At 29.4% G+C, this 27,699-nt stretch overlaps 1 protein-coding gene across 3 annotated transcripts in view; it reads left to right on the top strand.

The window, feature by feature from the left end:
• The window catches only part of GlyS (glycogen [starch] synthase), a 1,005,553-nt gene extending 984,749 nt beyond the window's left edge, over positions 1-20,804 (top strand). For all 3 annotated transcript variants that reach the window (XM_089593760.1, XM_089593761.1, XM_089593759.1), the window contains one exon: positions 20,631-20,804. In XM_089593760.1, the coding sequence (XP_089449886.1) occupies positions 20,631-20,663 (33 nt within the window). In that variant the 3' untranslated portion in view covers positions 20,664-20,804. The remainder of the gene's footprint in view (positions 1-20,630) is intronic.
• Positions 20,805-27,699: the final 6,895 nt, after the last annotated feature.

The following is a 27,699-nucleotide window of genomic DNA, read 5'->3' as shown; positions in this document are numbered from 1 at the left end:
AGCAGGTGCATCGAGTAATGCAATATTTTCTTCTCGAGAGCGGGCGTATCAAGTTGTTGGAGAGAAAACGTAGACTCTTTCATTGGGAAAAGTGGATGCCCTTTCAACTAATCAACGCTGGCTTACTCGATGCAGTACCTTGCTAAGTAATAGAGCTATTATTTCTTATCCACACAGATGTGTTAGTTGGAATCGATGACTTTACACTTTTTCTTTAGGCATATAGTGTACCAGAGTCATATTTTTTTTCTTCTCGAGAGCGGGCATATTAAGTGATATGAGCTGTCAGAGAAGACATGTGTACTATTCTATTACTAAAAGTAAATCGCGTATCCTTTTTAATTCCTCAACGCTTACTCACTCATTTTTTTGACGCAGTACTTTAAGTAAAGAATATTGTTTTGTCGTTTCTGCTCTTTTAAAATCCATTTTTTAAGCTTTAGCGTTCTTCACAGCACAATGAACTGAATTAAATTGGTAATTTGTGCATTCAATATCATCGTACAAATTTTTTTTTAAAGACGGACATTGCTTAATATCATAAATATACCTTTAAAATAATTATAATATGCAAATCTTTAGTAAAATGTATAAATCATACTGTGAGTAATTTACCTATTAAATAGCACACAGTACAACCATTAAATTTTTTCAAAACCTTTCACGTAAATAACATCATCTTCCTTAATAATGACTCAAAAGCTCCTAGTCATTAAACTCCAACCATCAATGTTCTTATTTGTTCTTAGGCAAGAGCTGTGCCCAAGATTTGGAGGATTATCAAAATCAGCTAATTTCTGGAGGAACTGTAGAGACCAAGTATCCTTATACTCATCTTGTTGAAAAAATTATTCGTCGACAAGAAAATCAAATATTCGTCAAGTAGTTGGGCTTTCAGTGTTTTCTGTATCTGAAGTTATTCTTAGAATGAAGACTCTGTCTCCAATTTTTTCTCCAGTTATTATTTCTCCTTCTATATTATACTGAAATAATTTCACGATTCATAAGTGCGTTCCATCACACCATCCATCTAATATACTTAAATTTCTGAGTAACATCACTATTGTACCAATTTTAAGATTCAGTTTATGAGGTGGTAATCCTTCACGAATATTGTTCAACATTTCCACAAAAAAATTTAAATGAATATTAGAGTCCAGTTCATCAACTCCTTTATAAGTTGCATTATCTATACTATAGTAAGTTTTAAGTTCTCCAGTTACTTTTTAAATATTTTTATTACATAAGCAACAAGTGTACTTGTTATGTAATGTTAATATATAACACTTTTCATTGAACAATTATAGATATTAGAAAGTACATGAGAACATACATCATTTGATATCCAATCTTCAGAAATGTTCAAACTTTTTATGTCCCCTTCCCCAATTTCCAATAATAATTTTGAAAATCCTTTACTATCAAAACGAATATTGATTCCTGGTTTTAAAATTTTTAATGAGTTCCATAAAAAAAAGGATTTCATAGTTTGTTAAATTTTAATACTTCTATTACCGTTTTTTATTACTGGGAGCAGCTGACGAAAATTATCTCCTTAAATAATCAATTTATTTCCAAAATATTTTTCAGTATAATGTAATTAATTAATCTCTTAACGTTGTATTATCTGTTTCCAATTTTTTTTTTTAACTCAATGAAGCCTCATCCCAAATAATTAAATCAATTTCTCCTAATTTCTCTTCACCTGACTCAAATTCTAAAAAGGCACTTTCTATATTATTGAGATCTTAAGGAAGTCTAAAAGTTTTATGACTTGTCATCCGCTTTGGAAGCAAAATTGATGCTATACCAGTCCATGCCATTGATATAATTTTTTTATTTTGAGAAATTAAAAGATTAATTAACGTTTTATGAACATAAAATTTTCCTGACCCTCCCGGACTATCTATAAAGAAATACAATTTTTTTGTTCGTAAATAATATGAAATATTTTATTCTTGTCGTTGTTTAAACTTTTATTCACCGAAGTAAACATTTCTTTCTGAAAACGTATTTCTTTATCTATATCTTCTTTTCTATTTTCTTTTTTTTTGGTGTAGATTTATTAAATCAGTTACACTATTTTGATAACACAATAACTTAAATATATTTGAATTCTCAGGCCTTGAGAATTAAATATTCAATGAAAAATCTTTTGAACAATAACCAAAATGTGACACGTTCATAGAGTTTGGAGCAACAATTGTGAGGTGTAGTTTCATTATATACACAAAACTTTGTATTTGAAGCAATGTTCTATAAGTTCTGAGTTAATCATTATTTTTAAGAAATTTCGAAAATTTTTTATATTTTTGAAATGTTCATTCCTTACAATGAAATTGTTACATCCAAACTTCTATAAGTGGAGGGTGGAACTCGTAGATTCGTTCTACAAATAAATAAATTAAATTTTTTTTCGTCAGAAACCAGCCATCAGCCCACAGGCCTTATTTGCTTTTACTTACAGTATACTTTTCTTTGAAATTGTTGACTCAGCGTTGTGGTGTTAGAATTCACCGAGCGATATGTATGGAGTGGTGTACGCTGAGCTGGCGTTAACTTATTGTTAGAGCTTATATCTTACGTCATACGGTAGTAGCGTATCTTATTCGTCTTTTTATCTCACGTCCTTGTAAAGGTCTTTGTCATACAGTGTCTATTTTATTTTTCCTCGATATTTAATTTATTTATAAAGGTAAAAATTATGTGTCAATCAATTAGAATTATTAGATCTTGAAATGTTTCGTATAATTTAGTAATTGAAATGTTTTTGAATTAAGGAAATTTAATCAACAACCAAGTTATGTCTTATCTAATGATTTAATAAATTCAGAAAATTCAAAAACAGTTAATTTTACAAATATTATAAATAATCAAGTCTTAGATTCGCATTTACAATGTTATACAATATATAGTTTCGTTAACTTAACTTACTTCTATGATCGTTGGTTAGCCGCTGCTTGCACGCACGCAGTTGCAAGATTTTACAAGGTTGACCGTAACGATGTTTCTAATCCTACACAAGAGCACTCGTGGCGATGACAATAATTAGGCTTCTGCTTTTAACGTCAGAATCCAAGTAGACGGTCCTTTCTTTTTTGTTTCTCCTTGATTCACTTTTTAGGCGAGCTTCCAGTGACCTGGTTTGCTCATGCCTTTCTCACATAGCTTAGTCACCGAACTAAGTTTTACATTCACTTGAAATGCATGCTTTTAACACGTAGCTCAATAACCGAAGTAAGTCTTACATCCGCTTAAAAGACGCAACAGAACTCTCTCTCCAATCTTTATAGTTATTTTGGAGCACTTGATAAAAGAGAAAAGGCGAGTAATGTTAAGTGCGAGGAGTTTTTATACATTTGCGTTTGAGGAGGACGCATCAAGTTGGGGATCCGAACGAGCAATCAGAGCTTAACCTAACTACCCTTGACTGACACGAGCACAGTCGTAGTGCAATTATTTCACAGTAATTGATGGTTAAAACTGCTGATCCCTCGGATTTTACATTAAGTACAAGTTGCTGTCGAAATTGTGTATGATATTTATTGCGTACATCTGCAGTAAAAGATTTTAAAGTTGTTGATTAGTCACATTATTTGGTGTATTTGTGCGAATTGATTTTGTAAGATGAGCATTTTATAAGATTGTTTGAGGTTGTACTCGTCGTTCGAGTTTTGCAACGGTAGCTTGTTTCAAGTAAGTTATATGTCACGTGATTGCAGAATCAGGTATACCGCCCGATGGTTCGAGATCACTGAGCTTTTACTTTTTATAATTTAAAAACGAAGCTCTGTGTTTTGAAGTAATAAATATTAAGTATATGATATGGGATGTCACAAAATCAACACAAAAGTTCAATTTTTTCACGACATTTTTTACCATCATTAATCTTGTTTTAGAATAAAAATAGTCTTTATCATACAAAAAAAAAGAATTTTGAACAATCCATTTCCATTTGTTTGATAAGAACTGTTATCTAACAAGTTTGTTAATTGTTTCGTTTTAGTATCATTAATTCTTAAGTTAGTATAAGCTTTCCTTATTTGTTTCATGTTTAACGTATCACTTATTAAATTGTCAACTTCTTGTCTCATCTCAGATAATTTTTTTTTTTTTTTTTTGGGGATTTAAATTTCTTATTTTAAGAAAGATTTTTTTCTGAATAATGTTAATTTACTAAATGACGTAATTTATTAGAAGTTTTTACATTTATTCCGTGTCTTGTAGATGTAGTATTGTTGAGCAATTGGTTTGAATTTCTTCTCATCAATACTTTTATCATTATTCCTAAAGATTTCTTTTCGTTTTCTTAATGATTTTCATAAGCTATCATCAATAAAATTTTTTGTTAGATTTTCATAGTATAATATATTATAATGACCATAATTAAAGGTTCCATAAGAAAATAAATTTAGTTTAAGATTACTATTTATATTTCCAATTGTTTGAATATTATTATTTAAGAAATTAACCATAATGAAAACATTAAATAAATCTGAAAAGCTTTTGATTTTAATACTTATAGTATACATCCCATTTTTGACATTATGATAAACACTAAAGATTGAGCTGTCATATGAGTCTTCGTCATTATACAGAAAATAAGAAAAATTTCTAAATAAACAATTTCCGTCCCCTTTTACTTTTACCCTTATTTTATTCATTTCAAAAAGTTTTAAAAATATTTAGTTTGATTTTGATTCAAATTTTAATATAACTAAGTACGAACGATCAGCTTTTCCAATTTATCGTGAGAAGTACTGTGAAGAAATTATTTGCATATTTGTCATTGAATCTGAAAACGAAAAATTTTTCCTAACCACTTATCAACTAATAAAGTATAGAATGCAAAACAAAAATAAAATCAATGTAAAGTATATGTTATGTAAAATTTAAATAATTTATATGTGATTAAAATAATTAGAATTTTTCGTTGTTTAGAATCCATTCAATAAACTTATAATGTAGGACAGATAAACCTTCTCTAAAACTGACTGATAACCTGTAGCAGGATTAGTACAAGTGTTTTACATTCTGCCAAGGTGTAATATATAAAAAAGCACAAATACGTATTAGTTATGAGTGCTAAGATCTCATATTTGTAATATAAAATATTAATGGCTTTACTGCCAGAGATAATAAACATTTATAAAATCTAGGATTCATAATTTGAAAAAAGAAGACCATTATATAATTTATTTTTGTACTTGGTATAAAATACTGAAATAAATTAGTTTATACATTGGTTGTTGAATAATATTCTAAAAGAATGCATTAAAATTAATATAAATTAATTTTAAGTAATTTAAGATTATTGAAAATAAACACTTAACTTTTTACGCCGAGGGTTATATTATATATAGGTGTATTTGTTAGGATAGGACACTTTTCTGTTGTTACGTAAAAAGTCAATTAGCCCTATGAACATTGCAGAGGCAGATCTGCAGGGAATTGAAATAATGATTAAAATATTTTGTCCCACACAATATTTTTTACCTCAGCATCATTTCTATTTTCATTTTGCACTAATATAACATTCTTAGTCATGCATCTCTGTAAGGCGTCATATAATTGATCACGTGGATAAATGATTTTAAAAAATGTAATCCTGACTTGTATCTGTAACAGTCGAAAAAATTCCTTCCACTTCGGCGTTAGAATGCGGAAACGATAAAATAGCTTCAATTAAAAAACTGCTCATTTTTAAATAAATCTTAAAGTTACTTAATTTTTCCAATGTACTTGTCATAGCTTCATCATTCCTTTCTTATTCATTAAATTATTTCTTAATTTTTTCTTGAAAAAAAAAAAAAAAACGCGCCCCGATACTTACCGCAAGATTGTGAGGAAAGAGTATCTACTAATTTTAGTATTTTTATTGCACATTTATTTACGGCTCTGATAATTTATATTAATTGTAATAATCATAACACTAATAATAATATGAATAATAGTAATGATAATAATGAAAAAAAAGAAAAATTTCATGGTCAGGAATCGAAGAGTACCAAGCTACAAGTCAAGCGAGAGCAAAACTCTTAGTTCGCTCGACCATCGAGAGCTACGAGCAGACATGGTCAAAAGTAGTATTCAAGTTGTGAGAAGTGGGCGGGGTTAAGTTGAAGGCTGGGTAGGGGAGGAGGCTCCCCTACTCCTGCCTGCCCGGTGAGAGAGAGAGCATGGTTCTTCTGCGCTTGCGCTACTAGCCAAGAGCACCCAAGAGAAGTCTTGGGCATATCGCAACACTGCGTCACGCTAAGACAAAAAAAAAGTTTAAATGTTTTACATAGTCGTATATCAATATTAACAACAAAAGCTAAGCGCACAAAACATTCTACTTACATACAAATTAAAATAAAATTGATGTTTGTTTATTTATAACTTGATTCTTAAACATGTAGGAGAAAAAAAAAATTGAAAGTGATTGATGATAAATTGAAGAGGTGGGGGGATACGGGTAATAAATAAATACAAGGTGTAATTTAATTTCCTTGTGCTATTTTATTGTTACAAGGTTTCGTTAACAATTTGTAGTAGCCTCATTAGGCTACGAAGTTTCAACACAATAAAAAGTTTAAGATAACTCACACACATAACAATAAAATTTTTAAGATACAAACTATTGCCGCAGATATGTGAGAATTCTTAAGTAGGTCAGAGGTCGAACGATACACTAACAATAAACTACACAACACAACAGTGCTTATATAGACGAAGCAAAAAAGGTAAACGGTCAAGGGCATTAAACTCAATTAAGATATTTAAACGATTGTAGTAAAGGAGAAAACGCTGAATTTAAAGAAAGTACACCTTACTTCTAATTGATGTTGTTCTTGTCTAGTTCTACATAGAGCATTCAAGAAATAATTTTTAGAACGAAGTTCTTTACGTCGCGTACTCTGGGAGCTGGAATTTTAAAAACGATAGATTTGATGAAACGGAAGTGGCTTACCGGAAGTCTCTTCTTCCTAAGTCTCCCGTCTTACCCCATTACCCTCACCGTCAGTCCCCCTACACACTTCCCCTCACCCAACCCAGCCCTATATCTTCCAACCGTGTTGCCCTACTCTCCTCCACATCACGGCCCACCATTCCCTTCCTACTCTCAAGGAACTCATTTTTAAACAAATTTTGTTTTCCTTCAATAATTTTTCTGTAGCTTTAAATTTTTTTCTTCTACAATTGGAAAAAAAAAAAAAAAAAAAAAAAAAAACACTTTCCAATAAGAAGATTTTAACTCTCGACCACCTAAGTACGAGTCAAGTACCTTACCCACTCTGCTACGAGTAGCAGTGAGTACTGTATTTGTGCATGACGTACTCACGAAGTTCAACTATCGTGAGTACTGAACTAAGTTTTCTTATTTTTTTTTTTCGTTTTTCAAGTTTTTGTTTCAATAAACTACATGAATGCAGTACTTATTTTTATAGAGCTTCGTTCTTCCTAAGGGTCTGGCGACCCCCTTGTTACCTGAGAAATTGTGTGTCTTTATACTCATGTCATGTTTAAAGAACTTCGTTCTTACCATGGATCCCATGACCCATTTATACCCCTGGGTTTGTTTCAAGGCATCATTTTTTATGGCCAAAAAAGATTAGGGAGATCAACAGTGAACCTGCCCGTGATGCAAATAGGGAAAGGCTTGACCAAAGGATATTTCTTGTGACCTGAATATGATTTTCATTGGTACTCGTTATTTTTACTTATTTAATGACGTAAACAAGTTTTATCAAAGACCAAAGCAAGCTTAGTTGTCAAGTACAGCAGTTTTTTTGCAGAAATGGAAGTATGATCACAGACAAAATCCTCTCTTTCAGTACTTTTAACACCGAAATACTTTGGTAAGACATCTAATTTCAAAGTATGAATTTCAAACCTTAAATGAATTAATTACTGACTCACAAAAGTTGAAAACTTTCATTGTATCTTCTATTTCGAAAACAGATAAATACAATTATTTAATGATGCAGTTTTTTAATTTAAATAAGCGAATAACTAGAGCCTGCATCACGTTTCTAGAAGCTGATGATCTCATGGAAGCTAATAATATTCGTACCTTTTGCAATGGACCAGTCGAAAGGCTAGTAAAAGAGAATACTTGTTATTCGATAAGCTCTGATAATTTTATTCTATCTAAAATTGTTTTTGGAGCTTTATCTTGAAATTTCTTTAAAAATAAACATATTTTATCTGCAGTTAAAAAACCACAATTACTGTATACCTGTACTAGTTTCAGGTTGTTATAAAAAAATGGTTTTTTAATTGAAAATTTATCACAAATTTGCATTTCGTTAGTACACAGCAGTCTTCCAGTTAATTGTACAAGCGTTAAATTATTTTTGTTCTATGTATAAGAATTAAGAGTTCTTTGAAGTGACAGCTCTATGATAGACTTCTTTTCTTTTAGTGTTTTTACTGCTATCTCAAAAATGATTTCTAAGCTCTGAAAACTTGCCATTTCTAAGCTTGACTTAATGTTTGCTGTCTGACTTTCATCACTGGTTGAAGATTCTACTACCGCTGCAGGTTTTCGTGTACCAAAAAAACAAGTCTTCTACACTTATCGCAGAGTTTTAACCCAATCTTAATATTATCTTTATTTAACTGCTCACAAACGGCTTCGACCTTACTGGCTAAATAAACGATTTAGATCTGAGCTGATATTCTATTGAGATCTCGTTTCAAGCAATCACAGCATTGATCAGTCACATCAAATCCATCCATGTCAGATGCAAAAACTGAAATGACAAATATTTAATGCATATTAAGAGATTATGAAAGAAATTGCAAGAAATATAACTGATTAAAAAAAAAATTTGATAATAAAACTACTGTATTCTTGCTCCTTTGCCGTAATTAAGGAAATTTAAATGAAAAAACTTGGAATCTTGGAGCATGGCTATTTATTTCATATATTAGTTGGACAATGTGATCCAATATTTCGGAGTCATCCTGACTCCCTCTTCAGGGAACTATGCAGATGCGAACATAAAAATGCCAAACGCAGCATGACTGATAAAGACTAGTCAGTCATAACCACGGCAATGGAGTACTAATAATTAAATAAACTTAATATTATAAACTTTACCAGTCAAAATGTATATACAGTTAAGTTATCTACAATATAAGTCACATCCTGACTCCTTGGAGTCCAAGAGCCCTAAAAACATATGTATTATGTTGTTAAATTGTTTGCAATTCAAAAACACGTCTTATGCAATTTAGTTATGAATTGTATTTGTCTTACAAATTTCAATGTCTGACGTAATTTACTAAAAACTAAAATATAAATCACGATATAATGCATTTAAATACCTTTTTTTGCAAAAACGTATTATTGTTTTTAATAAGGTTCTAAAAAATTGCTTACAACCATTAATCTATTTACTTGTTGAATGTATAATCATGAAATCCGTGTTTAGGAGATTGAAACACATGGAGTAAGCCTGTGCAAGAATTTGAATACCAAAAATGTTATTTACTATCACCGCCACCTGGACTACTGAATTAGAGGATTTTAAACTTTAAAAACATGCATAATACGGGCATCAAATCTATGCATTTAAAATAGTAAGACCTTTAAATAACATTAAAGTATAGTGGTTCAGTAAACGTTTAAGCCTTTGTTAGTTTCGAAAAATTGTCAAATAAATGTGTAACATTAAATTGAAAATTGTTAAAAACGTGATTTTTGAGATTTCGGGGATTTTTTTCTTAGAAACTACGCATTGAACATAAAAATCCTGAAAATATTTTTTGCTGAAAATGATATAAACAAAAAAATAAGAAAAAATTTCATTTGTACATTTAAACAACTTTTTTAGTTAACGTAAATTGGTAACATATTTCTTTCCCCGAGATTTTGACTTTCCATCCTTGTAATTGGTAATCAGCGGATCTAAAAACATAGGAAAAACTTTGGTGGAGTTGTGGAGGCCTACTGGCTACGGGAATATACTGAGCCTTCTTAATATATTTCTCGTATTGTTTATTCATGTTTCCTTGTTTCTTATTCCTTCTATTTGCACCAATATAATTTGTTACTTCCAAGTCGATATTTTTTGGAATGAACTGCTGTCTATTCTATCCCTTATTTGAGATCAATAATATTAAGCATATGAAACTTTTCGAAATTGCTATATATAAATCATTCAAGTCTCACGGCAGAAGAATAAAAAAAAAAAACATTTCTTTCAGCTAAGATCACGAGCTTTCTCCTCGTAATTACGAAGCTGGGAAGTTAGCATGGAGTCTACTGAGATATGTAACGAATTTATTGTCTATTGAATATTTTGCCTTGTGCTTAGCTTAAGAGGTGAGAAATTCTTCGCCTAAAAAATTAAAACGCATAACATACGTTACATTTTTTGCTCATGCGCACAATAAGAGAGCAATGCCTTGATGTCATGTACGTATATGAGTACATTGAGTCGCTACTACTGTGAACAAACCCACCAGCGAATCATCTTAAATAGTGATTTTCTCTATGAAAATGCGATATTAATCTTAAAACTGGCTGCACCATTGGAAAGAGCATGTACAAGTCTATCAGTTTACCCATTTTTATTTCATTTTTAGTACCTTGTCATCTTCTTTGAGTGAGTTGAACAGAGCGTCCTTCACTGGGAAATTGCGCCACGCGCGCTTAGTAGTCGGACCTCAAGTGAATCGCTCTTATACTTGTGGGGCTTTTTCCATGCACGTATCGTACCCCATTTTTTAAATATATTAAATTGAAGCACAATACCTAAATGTTGGAAGCTAAATATATCTTATCAATTAATAAAAAGCAACTTTGCAAAGGAACAGGTATGTAGTATTAACTTGTAGATCAATTTAATGGCTAACTGTGAGAATTATAAAATTTTTAACAATAAAGTTGTGCAGTTAACTGGAAAATCTAATCTTGTTAATATCACTGAAACATATCTATCATACGTATACAATCAAAATTATGGTTGTATATAATGACGATCTTTACATATTTGATAGTTATTCTTGAGCACGTTTACATAAAGAGGTATAGGTTACAGATGAGAAGTTTTTTCAGAAATAAGAAAGTAATGAACAAATTAATAGAGTTATTTGAATAAGCATTGTAACTGGACAGAAATATTATAAGTAAGCAGATTACTTGTCAATTGTATGTTGTTATTTTTCTTCTTATAATAAGGTATCGCAGTGTTCTCTTTTTTTGTGGCTTCTTCTGATTACTGATAATATCTACCACAAATTTTTTTTGTCTACTACTTGAATTTCAATATATGTGTATGATCATGTCACATTTTTTATTTTATTAGGCTAAAGCAACGGATACATCTATTAAATTTTGTCAAAAATTTCAGGATTTTTTAAAAGTCGCCATGTGTTTTGAATAAAGTACGAGGGGTTGATAGAGGGCATGGAGTCACAAACATTAATAGAGAGGTTTATTGGATTGAGATGACAGATAAATCTATTAAAGTTTTTATGACTTTGTGGGGAGAAGGAGGTTGTGGATGAAGCTCTAAAAATTATTTGGTGGCTTCAGGGGCCATGGGGAGCTCAGCAGAGCCTTAACATGGTTGTCTGAGGTTAGAATAACATTGATTTTATTTCGTAGGTGGAGGGGGGACTTTTGTGGTTCCGAAGGGAATTATGGAAAATTCTGCCTTAATAACTATGTAATATATGAAGATATTTCAAAGAAAACGACAACAAGACTCTTTTCATAAGCTTTGTTTTGTAATGACATGAAAGTGTAAGATTGTTCCTTGAACTCTTTAATTTCTTCAAACTATTTAAACAAAGAATCAAGTCCATAAGCTATTAGTAAATATAAAGGTGTGGCATTAAAACTAACGATATTATTAGAAATGATAATTACCAGAGAGTGTCTATTCAAGGTAGTTACGGGTTACTTAAAATTGGTTAGCCATACCCTTTCAAATTAATTTTTTAATAATATGAACGTGCAATCTCTGTTATTCTCTATAGTATACTAAGAGTCAGTGGCTTCTATTAATTTTAAGTATAGTAATTCAGACTTTTATTGTCAATTTGTGGGATTATAAGGTAATTCTTGATGTCAAACCTTAGCTATAACTACCAACTCAAGAAACCAAAAAATGTGAGGTTATATTATAAAATTCACTAAACTCCTCGCTTTCTTAAAGGATACCACTAGATCTGGTAGTAAAAATATTAACACAGTTATTCTTAAGTTTTAGTGGAGCATACAGTAACTCGAAAGTAATTAAGCACTAACAATAATGGTCTATTAAAAATCTAACTCACAATCTCATAATAACTTTTAAGACTCAGTTGTAGCATAGAAAACTCTAATATTTTGATATAATAAAAATTAAAAATAACAAAAAGTCATAGAGAGTTTTTATCCACAAATTTCATAAGATAAAACAATTTTCTTACTAGACGAAGGTTTGATAAAGGGCCGAAGTGTCTTCCACTGCACGGAAAGAAAGTATTCCTTGACTTGCATTATTCTATTAGACGCTTACAAAAATAAGTAAAACTTAATTTTTGGAGTTTAACTTACATAGGCACGTCCTGCGCTACATAGTTAACCCACGATTTAAGAATTGTGTCCTGGAGATAATATGTACTCAACAAGAGATAATACGAAACAAATTTTTTGTTTTACTTTCCCCACCCTACCCCAACGTACCTCTTCCCATCTCACCCCATCCCATCATGCCACAAAAGTGCGTAAGTAGAGATAGTAAATTTTAATTTTTATTTAATTTTAATTCTTTTTTCTCAAGAACTGAATCTGCAATCTTCCGTATTTTTTTTTTGTCACAAGCCATGCCAATCATAGTAAATAATTTAATTTTTCTTACACTGTTGTTTATAACTTACTTTGAATTGAAATATTCATTTATTATTCCTTCATTGAACTGGTTTGATTAGGAATTGTATTTGTTGCTAAATATTTCATTTAAATCGAAAAATTTTTTCTTAAACTTAACGAACCTCAATTCTAGTAACTGCTTTTTTACCATGTATACTATTATGTGTGTATCAAATTTTTCTAAATAATAAAGTATTTTAATAGTTGAGTCTTTCTCGCCCTCCATATATATATATATATATATATATATATATATATATATATATATATATATATAAGTTCATTTCGTTGATCTTCTGGGACAAATGATCATTTGCCCCAGAAGATCAACGAAATAAACTTATATTAATAAAGTATTTTGATTAAATAAAATAGATAATTATTAGTTCAGTTTTTCCAGAAATTTTTAAAAACTTATAAAATGAAACAAGAAAATAGGCAGAATATTAATTGGGCACATTACAATCGTACACGTAATAGTTGTACGCAAGTATATAAACGATAAATTTTTTACCCATCACATTATAATTGTACACGTTGCAAATGTCAACCGTCTTGATTGATCATATAATAATTAAACATAATGTATTTCTACACAGAAAAAGTATTGCTATTGTACACAAAATATTGTACACATATAATAATAAGCATCAGTGTTATTGTATAATTTTTTTTTGTACACTATTCCAGTTGTGCACTTAATTCTTGTACACGATTTAAATAATTGAAAAATTAAAAAGGTATTATACACGGTACGTAGTAAAGATGTTCTTGTATACAATTTTTCACCCACACGTAATATCTGTACGTCAACAAACATTTAATACATTCCTCACGTGAATGTAAGAAATATTAATAATAATTTTCGAGACACATAATGGCTGATTAGAATAAATAGAGCTTATTTTAATTTTTTTGTATATTGGGATCCGAACCATGCTGACAGCGCCAACAGCTCATGTAAATTATCATAAGCTGGCGGTTTCTCTAAGCCCTAACAACAGGCTAGCCTATGCTTTGCCTTATCCCTACCCCAACCGTTTTCCGGATCTCAATTCATCAAAAATCTTTGTGTTTGTTCCACTGTAGCTACTAAGATACCCGTCGTAAATATTTTGGGACAGAATGATCAAGTATGTAGAATTATAAATACTTTCTAACTTTTGTTTTTTATTTCAAACATTCAAGAAAAAAATTTTTTCTTATTATTATTTGATCTAAGCTCATAACATGTTCTTATGACAATTATACTTATCGATTAACTTTACTAAATTACATACCCAAAAGCTGACAATGTTTTCCTTACGCATACATTTGACTTAAAGTATAATTTTTTTTCATTCGTATTAAGGTAGTAGTCGATCAAAAACACTTTTCTTACGATTTTTCTAAAATTTTGTGTGTGCCTTAAGATTGCTATTATTTATCATTTGCCAAAATTTGAAGAGGCTTAGCGGTATAGTTTTGGAGATATTAAAGTTTTAATGTTGAACTTTTAACACAGAAGGTATAGGAAAGCGCCGGATTGGGGGTCGATTTGTGAACGAAATTGCTTATATCTCTAAAATGCTTCTTACAATGTTTCGTAAAAAATAGTATGATATAATTTATATTATAAAGCAACTGTGGTTCCAATTCAAAAGGGCTCAGCAATATTGTTTTTTGTTTGAGCTTTGCAAAGTTGATAAATTCAGTGAAATTCGCTCCTACAACGTTGTCATTTTTCGAGATAGTTGTCGAAGCGATATACATAGTATACGCATACGCTACAGCGCATCATGGCACGCACTGTAGAGTGCTCGACTACTACCTTAAGCAATACATCCGCATAATATTTCTTATTTTCCATGATATTTATATTTATTTATATAAAATTGTATTCCAGATGTATAAGTCACATCAGGTTTTATGCACCATATTATTACACTTTTACTGGCTTATTTTTAAAGAATGTTTATACCACGATTATCGTCAAAAATTATCGCTTATTTCGTATTTCTTACTTAATATACTATACTACTAAATAAAGTACGCTGTCATTACACATTTCACGCATACTTTTATACGTCTAATTATTTCACAACTTTTACGAAAAATGAGCGCTCGTTCCATAGTTACTACATTTCCATCTCTATTACAGTGTTTATGCTAGGACCACATATAATAGTATATAGACAGTTAGACATACACTTTTGGATATATCTTTCAACAAATTTATAGACAATTTTACTCTGTACTTATTTAAAATTTTTATTCGTACTTTTTTATGTATAATACATGATAAAAATTGAAATTTTGAGTTTTATTACAAAATATTACTAACTGTAATGCAGATAAGAAGGTTGCATTTGTGTATATTTGTATTGTTCTGCTTTTAATGATGTTAAATAAATATAAGTGACGAAACTTTTACATCGTGATATAAATAATTTCAGAGGATTATTTTTTAGCAATATGACTCTTTAATTTTGAACATAATCATAAAAAAATGTAAGTATACAGGTCCCTATCAAGTCTAATGACATTGTTTTTATAACTCAGGTATGCACGGTTGCAGTTCTTCTAATTATTATTTAAATTTGTTTGTAACGCAATATACTTCCCGTTACCCACACAAGTTACTATGACATGATCGAAATAGTACGAGCAAACCGTGCTCACAAAACAAAAAAAAACAAAAATGCTTAATACATTTCGAAGATATCTAAATTATTAAATTCTGAGTGTATGGCGATGCACACATTGAATCACACTAAGCAGTTAAACGAATGTATCGAACAAGCCAAAGTCGCAAAAAATAAATAAATATTTTTTCTATTAATACAACACAATGTCAATACAATTAAAATAAATATTTTCATTTGCTAATGACAATAACCTTGAAAACAAAGACGAAACTAAACATTATATTAAATTCTGTTAGCAGACAATATTTATATCTAAATAATACGTACAAAGACGATTGGTAAATAATTCAAAACAACATTCAATGATGGTACTATCCTATTTTGTATTTATTTCAAAACAAAACAACGTTTCGGCTGTTTAGACAACGTCCCAGCCTTTATTAGGTATAAAAATCTATAAGTAATAAACATTTTTTACAATACGAATTTTAATAAATTACATTGAACGCAAATTCAGTTAAATTTATAATGTACCTCTGACTCATACGAAAGGAATGTAAAATCATAATGTACTCAGAGTTTTAAGTTTAGCGGCTTTTATACTCTGTACATACACAAATGATATAATACTCAGAAGTATGTTATACACTCAACTGAATTTGCGTTCATTGTAATTTATTAAAATTTGTGTTGTAAAAAATTTTTATTACTCATAGATTTTTGTATGTGATGAAGGCTGGAAATTTGTCCAAATGGCCGAAACGTTGTTTCGTTTTTCTAAATTAATTCAAAATATGATAGTACCAACATTGAACGTTGTTTTCAATGTTTATAACTGTTACGTATTATATCGCCAAGGGGTTAAATTCTGAGGACCTTAAGTTCATAGCCAAGCAAACAATACAGTACATGTGTGAGTGAAATAAATGTATCAAATATGCAAAGGTCATTTACTAAACTTCATTATCTACTTTTAAATTGTCAACACTTGAATGCAACTTCAAAAAAGACTTAAAATAATATTTAGCATTAAAAGTAACATATTATGTGTTTACCATTACTTAAATAGAATTCGTTAGTTTTCTACTTATGAATTTCATTATTAAACTGTTAAAAAAATTCTTAAATTTAAGAGATATTTAAGAGACATTTGTATCTTAAGTTTCATAATTAAGTAACTGAAAATAATTTAATATACAATATTGTAAATTTTTTAGAGAAGCTTATGAAAGTTAATAAAAGCATGTATTAAAATAAATGAAACTTAACTGAAAATAAAATTTGGTTACCGATTATTAACAGTAATAAAAAATTGTATTTATTGTTAAAAAAGTTTTTAAATTTAAGAGATATTTAAAAGACACTTGTAACTGAAGTTTCATAATTAAGTAACTGAAAATAATTTAAAAATAGGATATTATAAATCTTTTAGAGAAGCTTATGAAAGTTGATAAAAGCATGTATTTAAATCAATCAAACTTAACTGAAAATAAAATTTGGCTACCGATTATCAACATTCATAAAAAAATTTTATTTATTATTAAAAAAAATCTTAAATTTAAAAGATGTTTAAGAGACACTTCTAACACAAGTTTCATAATTTAGTTACTTAAAATAATTTAATACAGGATATTATACATTTTTTAGAGGAACTTATTGAAACTTGATGAAAGTATTTATCAAAATCGATGAAACTTAACTGAAAATGAAATTTGGCTACCGATTATTGACATTTATAAAAAATATCTATACTTCGAACGTAAAATTTAATAAATTTAAATTTTTTACTAACTTAAAAATATTAAGACACAGAAAAATTAATTTAAAAAAACATTTAAACATTAAGCGGATTTTTATATTTTTATGGATGAACATATTAAATTTTGGCAACATTGGTGTTTAAGTAGTAATTTATTAAAACATAATTGTCAATATCTCTTTGGAATGATTTCAATACAGTTATTAATTTTAAAAGTAATGAAACTAAATTATATATGTACAAGTTTTTGTCTCCCTCGCTCATGTTCAAGTTTAGGTGAGCTGCTAAGGTACTGGACTACGGCGCGAGAGATCAGGGGTTCAAGACCCCGCTACGACAAATATTAATCCACCCCTTTTTTCTGTTTCAGTCATGAAATTGGTGTTTTCATATTATTATAAATAATCAAATGCGAATTTTATAACTAATTGTTGCGTATACAAATATATGTAGTACAATGCATAATGAATACTTGAAAAATTAAGAAATTCTCGACAATCATGACTTGTTTATATTCATAATACATAAATACATAAGAAATACCTAAGAGTTCATACGTTTACAGCTATCAACAAAATTACACTAATAATAAACATTAACAATAAACGTAAGGAAATTTTTTTCATAAATATTAAAAATATTTTAATAATTTTTTTTAAACATCTACATGTTTATTTTAAAAAATATGTTTTTTAACTACTATACAAATGATTATTACTTTTACATATTGATATCTAAATAATTAATACTCTTTTTTATTAATTTTTTAGATATAGTTCTTAAAATTACGATATTCTATTGGTATTTAACCCATAAACTATTTATTAAGTTTCAATATTGTGTTTTTAAACCTCAAAACTGATTTATGAAACTTGCTTCCAATACATAAATATTAAATTTAATACATATTTTTCTAACAGTGATTGGTATGCAGGATCACAGACCAATACAACTACAGTTGGCAGATGTTGAAATTTATGATGCTGCGGCAAAACTTAAAAGGGGGCAATACATAAGAATTTCAAATATTTTACCTTATAAATTAAGAATTAACCTTATTATTCTTAATCGTATATTGTGTTAGCACAAAAACTATGGGTTAAAATTATTTATATTATATGATGGATAACAATAACAGTGAGAGCTGCAGGCTGAAATACCCTCGTTTAGTTTAGAACGAATGTAAAATTTGGCGTTTAGAGAAAAATTATACCGTTGTATCTGACTTAAGGTGGCTTTCCACACTATCTTAGCTACTAGATTACATTGAACTATCTTATTGTGTGATTAACTTGCAGGCAGACTCGTCTAAAATTATTATCAACGTTGAGGATTCGCTCTTAGGATAGGTGGTTTAGTATTTTTTTTGGGCTTCAGTAAACATCCTTTAAAATATTATTTTTTTTATTTTTTGATGTATTTAATGTATTTGATGTCAACTAATTTTTTGAGTAATGTGTTTTTTTATTTGATTCCTTATGATTTTTTTAAAGCATTTTATGAAAACAACGACAAAGACCAACATGATTACTATAAGGCTTATTTTTAAAAGTGAGCGTAGAACGGCTTGTTCTTACAATTCCATACATTGCCAAAGATTAAAATCGGACATTTTCACATTATCATTAAAAATAATTAATTTAGAATTAGTTTAATTTTTTTTTTATTTTACTACCACCATAAATTGATTGACAATACAGTTTTCTTTCAAAGTTTCTATTAATATAAAGGCTTTTGACGTTTCTGTCTTCTAATACAAAAATACATAAAAATGTGTGCAAGTACACCGTGGAATAATTTATTATTCAAATTGCAAGCCTCAGTCAACTCAAATTAGCCAGAAGTACGTTAGTAGTGGTCCATTGCCATATGTTGGATTAGGTACATATGGTTTATGCATATGGTATAAATTACTTTAAATAAAAAGTCAACAGTGTATCTTAAAAATGCATCTGCAAGAGAAGAAAATGCTTCTTCTTACTAAGAAAATAGAGATTCTAACAATTCAAACAAAGATGAAAACGACAACAATGCCACCTAAGGTAACCAAGATGAAAATGACAATAAAGCTGTAGAGAAATAATGTAAATTCTGTAGAGAAATAAAGTTGTGTACAAAAACATTCTTACTACTTACTATGTACAGTACCTCCTTTTAAATTTTTTCAATTGTGTATAAAAATTGAGTGTACAATTTGAATGGTGTGTAAAAAAAAACGTGTAGAATAACAGTGATGCCTATTATTGAATGTGTAAAATATTTTGTATATAATCTTAATACTTTTTTTTCTTAGAGTAGAAATAAATTAAGTCTAATTATTACGCGATCAATCTAGACATTGGAAATTTAGGACTTGTATAATTATGACACATGTAAAAAATTCATCGCTCATATTTTTGCGCATAACTAGTACGTGTTTAATTCATACCCTCTCTCAAAATAAGATGACATAGAAACTCTGGTTGGCCTGAAAAGAAGTATGAGTTTCTTGTGGCATGCTGTAGTTGATCTTCTACTCACCTCTATAGCCCTGTTACACCTTTTGATTCTGTAATTTTTGTGATAACTATATTAATATTTAAATAATCACATGTGAATCAATTTTCTCATTGAGTAGACTATCAATATTTATATATTTTCTTATCTAATAAAATGCCTTACATAGATTACCTTTGTGACCCTCATTATACCCTGCACCTTTACACCCAAAAATGAGGTCTCACTAAAAATTTTAGCACAACGTAGTTAACATTTTAAAACTTTTTTCTAAAACTTCTTTTGAAACTTTTTTTAAAACATATAAATGTCAATTAGTTCGTTATTAATCATCGGAAAACAATGAAACTCTTAAAAAATACGGTTTTTTCTATCCTCACTATGATAATATGTATGCTTGATACAGTATTAAATTTTTCCAGTATAGTAAACAATAGTTAGCTAGTCCTTGACTAACGTTATTATTTTAATTTTTTTTTCATAAAGCGTTGAGGAGAGGGATTTCTCTTTGCGCCTAATTCCTACATAAGTTTTGAAACATTTTTTTGTTCCTTATTCAGTATCTTGGCTCACATGCAGTTCTAAGTCTATTAGCTATTTGTTTCTTGCTTCGGTATAAATTTATCATTTTAAGGATAATGCACTTAACAGTAAATCATAAGTAAAATAAAATCGCTCTCATCAACTCATCAGGTTGTATGTATTAGAAATAATTGTTTAATTACAAAAGACTTAGTATGCACAGTTTCTTATGATCAGACTATACGATAAGTACAAAGGAAATTTTATTAGTTTACGTGAATCAAAACGCAATCTTCTTCTTTCCTGTATAGTCTTAATAAATAAGGTTTTACTCTTCCCAGAATTAATCTGAATTATTATTAATTTTTTTTAGCTTGAAGAACTACGTGGAGATTCAAGGATTTGACCGTTTCATGCATGGTTATACGTAAAGATGTACAGACTTATAAAGAAGACATGTTTTTACAGTATATCACTGAACTGTAGTTTTAATGTAATCAACTTTGAATAAAAATAACAAAACTAGAAAAAAAAGTAACGAATAATATACAGTCCTGCTTTATTTTTAAATATAAGTAAAAATCTCTAGACCATACATATAGATCATTTTATAAGAAAAGTAATGATTAGCAGTGTAAAATAACATTCATATTATGCAACATTTTAAAATAGTTTTATATTTACTTTAATGTCTTCTACGTCAGGTAATGTTCTCACAAATTAAAAGTTTTCTGGTTTTACTATATCGTCTTCTTTATTTTCCTAATACTTATTTAAAAACTTTATTTAAGGAGCCACTAAGTAGGTTATAGTTACAATGAGTTTTTCGTTTCTGTGGTGCCCAACAAATACCAGTGTTGAGCGTTATTAACCAATAGATACTTTAGAAAAAAGAGATTGAATAAAAGTATTAGCCCAATAAACCAATTAGAATGATTTTCCAAAACAATCAGTTACAGGCAATATTCTACCTTGTTTATCACATCTCTTGTTGAAGCAGTTAGTGCTTCTAGTATTATCTCGGTGCATGCATTTAGAAAACAGAAGTTCTGAGGATTTAATCCATATCTTACTATTATATAAAAAGATAACGAAATGGTTTTATGCTACTTATGAAAACTAACTGCAAAACAGCTCTAAAAAGGAATTTTAACGTTGGACCGATAGAGAGCGATTGTTTATGTTTTCAATGTTACTTTACATTGACTGAGCCGCTCCCACAACTAATTTTGTGGAATTACTTTAATAAGTAAAAGATCGTAGTAGGCTTCAGTATCGTGTGACATTCACATCAGCACATAGTCCATGTTGAGGGAGAACACATCTCACAAAATTTGATTATGAAATTTTGATCGATCCTGAGCGTATATTATATGGAAAAAACCTTCATTATGCAATAATCCTATAATTCGGCAATTTTTGTTGTTGTTTTCTCAGCTTTTCCTTTATGTGAAGTAAAAAGTAATTGGTTTTTTAGTTCGTATACTTAAAATATATAAAATACAAAGTTCTGTCTGAAAATCAATTTATACTAACGCCACATGGTAAAGAAAAAACGAGTGCTAGTGTATCCTTCAATTTTTTAAATTGTATTAAAAATACTTAAATTTAATATCCTAATGAACATCACCAAAATAAAATATTTTAAACATTAATGGATAAGAAGTGGGCAAAGCTGCGATAGAATGTGCTATGTTGTACATTACATAAACATTTGGAATGTTGAGAAGTGTTAATAATTTTAACCATTTTATACAATGTGGGTGAAGCCGTGTTGGGGTCCGCTTATATAGTAAAAAACAAAAAAAAATCATATTTTTAATTGTGACTAAGAATAATAGTATTCTCTTCAAATAATTCATTTAAACTGTTCGTCTCTTCTATAAATTTTATTAATTATAGCACTAAAAAAATGAAAAAAATGAACAATTATGTTTAAACATATGGATTTCAAACTCAAAATAGTAAAAGAAGTGGGACCCAGCAATATTTACGCCACAGAATGGATATGAACACAGTAACTAAATTTAAAGCCATATTTAAGTGAGCTGATAAGGCAAAGTTATGCACTTAATGGCTTAACTGTATGACTGTAAAAGTTAATTTGAAATATCTAACATTGTAAAAATATGTATTAAATAATAACTAATGCCAAAAATTATATCTGGACTCAAATCTTCTTCTTGAAAATTTGAAACAGTCAGGTCTGCAGGAAATTTTGCAGGAATAACTTCAGCTCAGTTTTCAGGACTTTAGAGCAATATATATGCGGAAAAGTCTACAAACAATTTGATCCAGAAAATTCAGAACAGCTACGTTTAATATGTATTGTTACCTGAGACACAACTTCATTCCTAGAATTTGTTGCCAAATATTGCTTAGTGTACTTACATGAAACTAACTAGGAATGTCTGTAAGTTAGTTTATCAATCGTACATCATTTATTAACCTAATGATTACACATAAAGTTACTGGTAATAACAATGTACGAATTTATAATGAATTTGGTTGTACGGCTGCAAAATGTCCTTAAACTTTAAAAGAACTGTGGCATTTACCTAATAAATCAACTATATGTGTTAGAGTTAAATAGTGTACTGGTACTGCTTACCTAGTTATCTCATGGCACATAATCACATGACGGTCTGAAACACAACATTGGGACAGGACAAGTTATTTACTCTTGGAAATATGTTTTATGCATCTCTTAATAATGAATCGTAGTTGTAGTTAAAAACGTATAGCTGAGAGCTTATCAAGATTTGTGTTACAAGTTGTACAGTTAAAGAAAATACTTAACATTTAAGGTCTTGGACTTGGTTCTTAATTTTTTCATTTTAATAAAAGGAATTTTTAGTTTTTAAATTTAAATTCGAATAAATGATATATAAGTTTTTAATTATGTTAACTCGATGCTTAGAAAAGTAGAGTAATTTTCTTGCTTTCATGTACCCTAAGATTACCGTAATGGTATGCAGTTTACTTTAAAATTGTTTTTACTAATGTTTTTATTTGTTTATAAACATTTTTAATTAAAGTTAACATTATAATAATTATTTAACATAGCTTTAAAATAGTACGTCATTTAATCAGAAAAATTGCATACTTCTGCTTGTCTCTTTTTTAACAAATTAAAATTGTATACTACTCACATTTATACGAAAGATGTATATTTTTTCAAGAACACCTTATTCATAATAACTCTTTAATTGATAAGCGCTGTGATAAAATCAAAAATTTTAATACAGTGTAAAATAATTGTTACCCTGTCCATAATATTAAATAGTATAACATTGGCTCAAAGTATAAGGTGAAGCATGGAAGAAAAGTAGAAAAGATGTTTTTTTTTCACACATTAAGAAATACTTCAAACCAACATTCTATTACACCTGCTTGAACACATACGTAATCTCACCTGATTGCAAGAATCAGTGTATTAAAGAGCTCTTTACTGATTGTGTCTTTATGAAACAAAATATGCATTATGGACCCTTACTTCCTTGGATTACTGTAGTAAAATCTGAGACTTGTAGTTAAAATGGCTCAGCTTATAATACAGCTACATGTATAACATTACCTTATTTCGTACCACTTTTCAAGACAAATATTCAGCCTAAGACTTACATAAAAAGTTATGAATTGCTGTGAAAAGACAAGTCTTACTACTATGGGGGGGGGGAGGAACATTATTGCTAAAACTACTATATTTGTTTTATAAATACAATTGAAGTTCTAAATACTTTACCGAAGGTTAGTAATGTAATGGTTAGGATTCCAGGAGAATCTAATTTTGTAACAAGAGTAGCGTACATTGAGAGTACTTTCTATGTTTTCTTTGCAACAAAAATGATTTACAGAAACGAAGTGATAGAAAGTTGTATAACTATTATACAGACAATAATGTATAATTAACTAAAAACAAATATTTCTTTACTGATATAAGATAATGTTAAGAACTTTTATTTTCTAACAGAGGAATATAGATCGAAGTAAAGACTTTTATGAACTTAACTCAGATCTGAAAGGAGGATCGACCTTACACTTGCAAATGCATATTTCATAGAGTTGTATGAGGATGGGTCAAAGTAACTCAGTGTTTTTAAAGAATTAAACTTTTTAACTAAAAAATGATAGATGACTCAAAGTTTCTAAGGTATTAGCTCTTTGTAAGTTATTCATTTTTATTGACAGGTAAAAATCTCAAAAATTACGCTGTATAACCAGGAACTGTCATGCAGATAATTTGCATCTTTCTTAACTTACTAAGTATTTTAAATACTATTTTTTTTGCCCTTTTGCAAAGGTATCTATCGTACTTTTCAGCTAATTCGTATTATTAAGTAACAAATCAAACTTATTATGTGATTGCTTAATCATGTGAGAGTCCAGTACACATAAAACATTATTTTATTAATCATGAACACTTTAAATTAAACGACGCATTTTTGTTACATATTGGAGGTGTAATTTTATAGAGATAAATATCTATTTCTATGGATAAAAGGATACTTTGAATACGAAGAAAAACACTTTACGCTTACATACTAAGGTATCACTTCCTCTATTGGCAGTACGTGTACCGTGCACCTAAGAATCGTACATATTATCATTGTTCACTAATTATTGTACACAAACGATGGTTCACATAATCATTTACTAAAATTATTAATGGGCACAAACAACGTTGTACACACAATTATTATACAGAAGTAAAAATATTGACGGGTTGTGTACAAATAATTGTGAACAAAAAAAAATGACAAAATGATAACTCGAATGAGTACAACTTTTCAACAGGCACAAATATCTCAGGCCTGTTTATTTTATACACAAAATAGAACGTACATGAAATTATTGTACACAAAAAAAATTTAATAGATTGTGCACGGATAAGTTTTTACACATAAATTGTTGTAAATAAACATGTAGTAAAAAAGCTGGTAAGTCACATAAGTATGTTATTTTTAAATGGACACTTACATTTCATGCACGTTTGTTATGCGCACAAAAAATTATCATATTTAACAATAATCGTAACGTAGCATGTATATTGTACCATGACTCACAATATTGGGATTTGAACTCTGGCAGTACGCACCCTCGTGGAAAAAATGCGAAGCTGGGAGAGAAGACTCTTATCCACTGCTCCATTCACAGTTCGTGGTAAAGAGGTGTATGCAAACATTTGTTATAGAAAGTAAATATTAAATTGTATTAATTAATTGAATAAATATTTATTGTTTTGTTAGATGTATACGTGTTTATAAGGAAGTTTCAAAATTATTCTTATCCCAAGCAGCGTATTATGAAATTTAAAAAGTCTTGTTTTTTATAGGTTATAAAATAATAAAAAACATGTATCCAAATATTGAAGAAGTCTGTTGATTTGGAAACTGTACCCCATCAAGCAAAAATTATATCGAGGGAGAAAGAATTCTTGATGCGGGGCATATTATGAAATGTTGAAGAGTGTCAAACGACAACGCATTTTTAAATATTATAGCATTATGTTTACAAACAAGTAGATTGAAGAATGCTCCCCATATTATCACGGGAAAGATATAAAAATCAGGAAAGTTATAAAAAAAGGAGTGTACATGCGAATCCAGCTTTGTAAACTCATTTGTAAACGTAATGCTATAAGGTTTAAAAATGCATTGTCATTTGACACTCTTTAACATTTTATAATATGCCCCACATGAAGAATTTTTTCTCCCTTGGTAAAATTATTTGCTTGATGGGGAACAGTTTCCAAATAAACATACTTGTTTAAGCTTGAGATACACGTCTTTTATTTTATAACCTATAAACTACAATACTATTTTAATTTCATAATACGCTGTTTGAGATAAAAATAATATCAAAACTTACTTATAAACATGTATACATCTAACAAAGTAATAAATATTCATCAAAATTAATTAATATAATTTAATATTTTTTTTCTATAACAAATGTTTGCATACACCTATTTATCACGTACTGTAAATGGAGCAGTGGATAACAGCTTCATCTACCAGCTTCGCATCTTTTCCACGAGGGTGCGTACTGCCAGAGTTCAAATGCCAATATCGTGCAAAAAGATTTAATGTCTGTGGTGTACTAAAATCTTGAGCAGCGACACCTGAACAGGAAAAAGCAGTAGCGCTAGATAACAGATATTTGTATTTATTATGGAAAAATTATTTGTTTAAAGGTATTAGAACATTAATTTATCGTTTTATGCTTAAAAAAATTCTTGACACTAATACTTTTTTGGTGTCAAAGATACTTTATTGAAAAAAAGAATATCACGTGACTGTAGCCTTGTATTGGTTGTGTGATTTGTTAAGAATAATCTCGTTGTTTTAAGAGCAGGTAAATTCAAAATGGTACTTTACGCCACTAGGGCTCAAAGTGTCGATGTTCTGCCTGAGATCGGGAAAGTACTTAACTTTACCCCCCCCCCTCCTTCGAATGCAGTAAAATAAAAATCATTCTTGATATCATGCAAAAATACTAGGTGTAAAAATGTGCATCTATTTTTATAAACCAATCAGAAACGCACATTTATTTCGGCATCAATTATACAAAAAAAAATCGGGATAAATAGGTAAAGAATAATATGCTTGTAAACATGTACAGAAATAAACACACACACAAACTGTGTGTGTATGTGTGTATATCAATTTGAGGTTAGATGCGTCATGCATGGAATGTATTTTAGTTTCAACTCGGGCCACTTCGTTTTATTTGTACAGGATCTTTGGCACTATGAAAACATTTGGCTTCAAGCTCTGCTGCCTGCAGCGCTGCTGCATAAGAGCCATCATGGCGTCTAAAATATATATCAAACATTCTTATAGTAGTTCACATCTTCCTCAAATATGGCGTCATGATGTTATGCGTAAGAGGGTACGAAAATAATTTCTTAGATTGTGAGATCTTGTATTTTTGCATTATAGTTCTTGAAAAAAAAAAAAAAAATAAATAAAGTAAAATAAACACAAAACACAAAACAATATTATGCTGCAAAAATATGTGTTTACATAACTTTTTAATTATGTCATAAGCTTCCTCTATTAGTATTTTTATGAGGGATAACAAAAAAAATTACCTGGAAAAGCAAATACAGAAAAATATAAATTTTTCAGGACAAGACGATTTCATACCACTGGGTTTGCTTCCACGTCTATTTAGTAAATTATTTTTAACGCGGTATCAAGCTTGCTGAGTTTTTTTATTTCATTCATTGTATTCGCAGAAGGAAAGCTACAGGAATTTTTAATGTAGAAGCAACTTGTCACTTGTTACTTCATCAGTTTGTAAAGTGGCCATTGAGCACCCAAGGTCGTCTGATGACTGGCACTTAAATAGGTAAACCATGGCGGTTCTGGCACCCCCCTAGCTCCCCCCCCTGAGGTAGTGGTGGGGGGAGAGGCTCTAGCTATAGCTGTGGGTGG

Source organism: Copidosoma floridanum, unplaced genomic scaffold (assembly GCF_036245765.1).
Source record: "Copidosoma floridanum isolate Cflo_tuat_1 unplaced genomic scaffold, Cflo_Japanese_pri ptg000020l, whole genome shotgun sequence".
Taxonomy (NCBI): domain Eukaryota; kingdom Metazoa; phylum Arthropoda; class Insecta; order Hymenoptera; family Encyrtidae; genus Copidosoma; species Copidosoma floridanum.
This window is presented reverse-complemented; position numbering and strand designations above follow the sequence as displayed.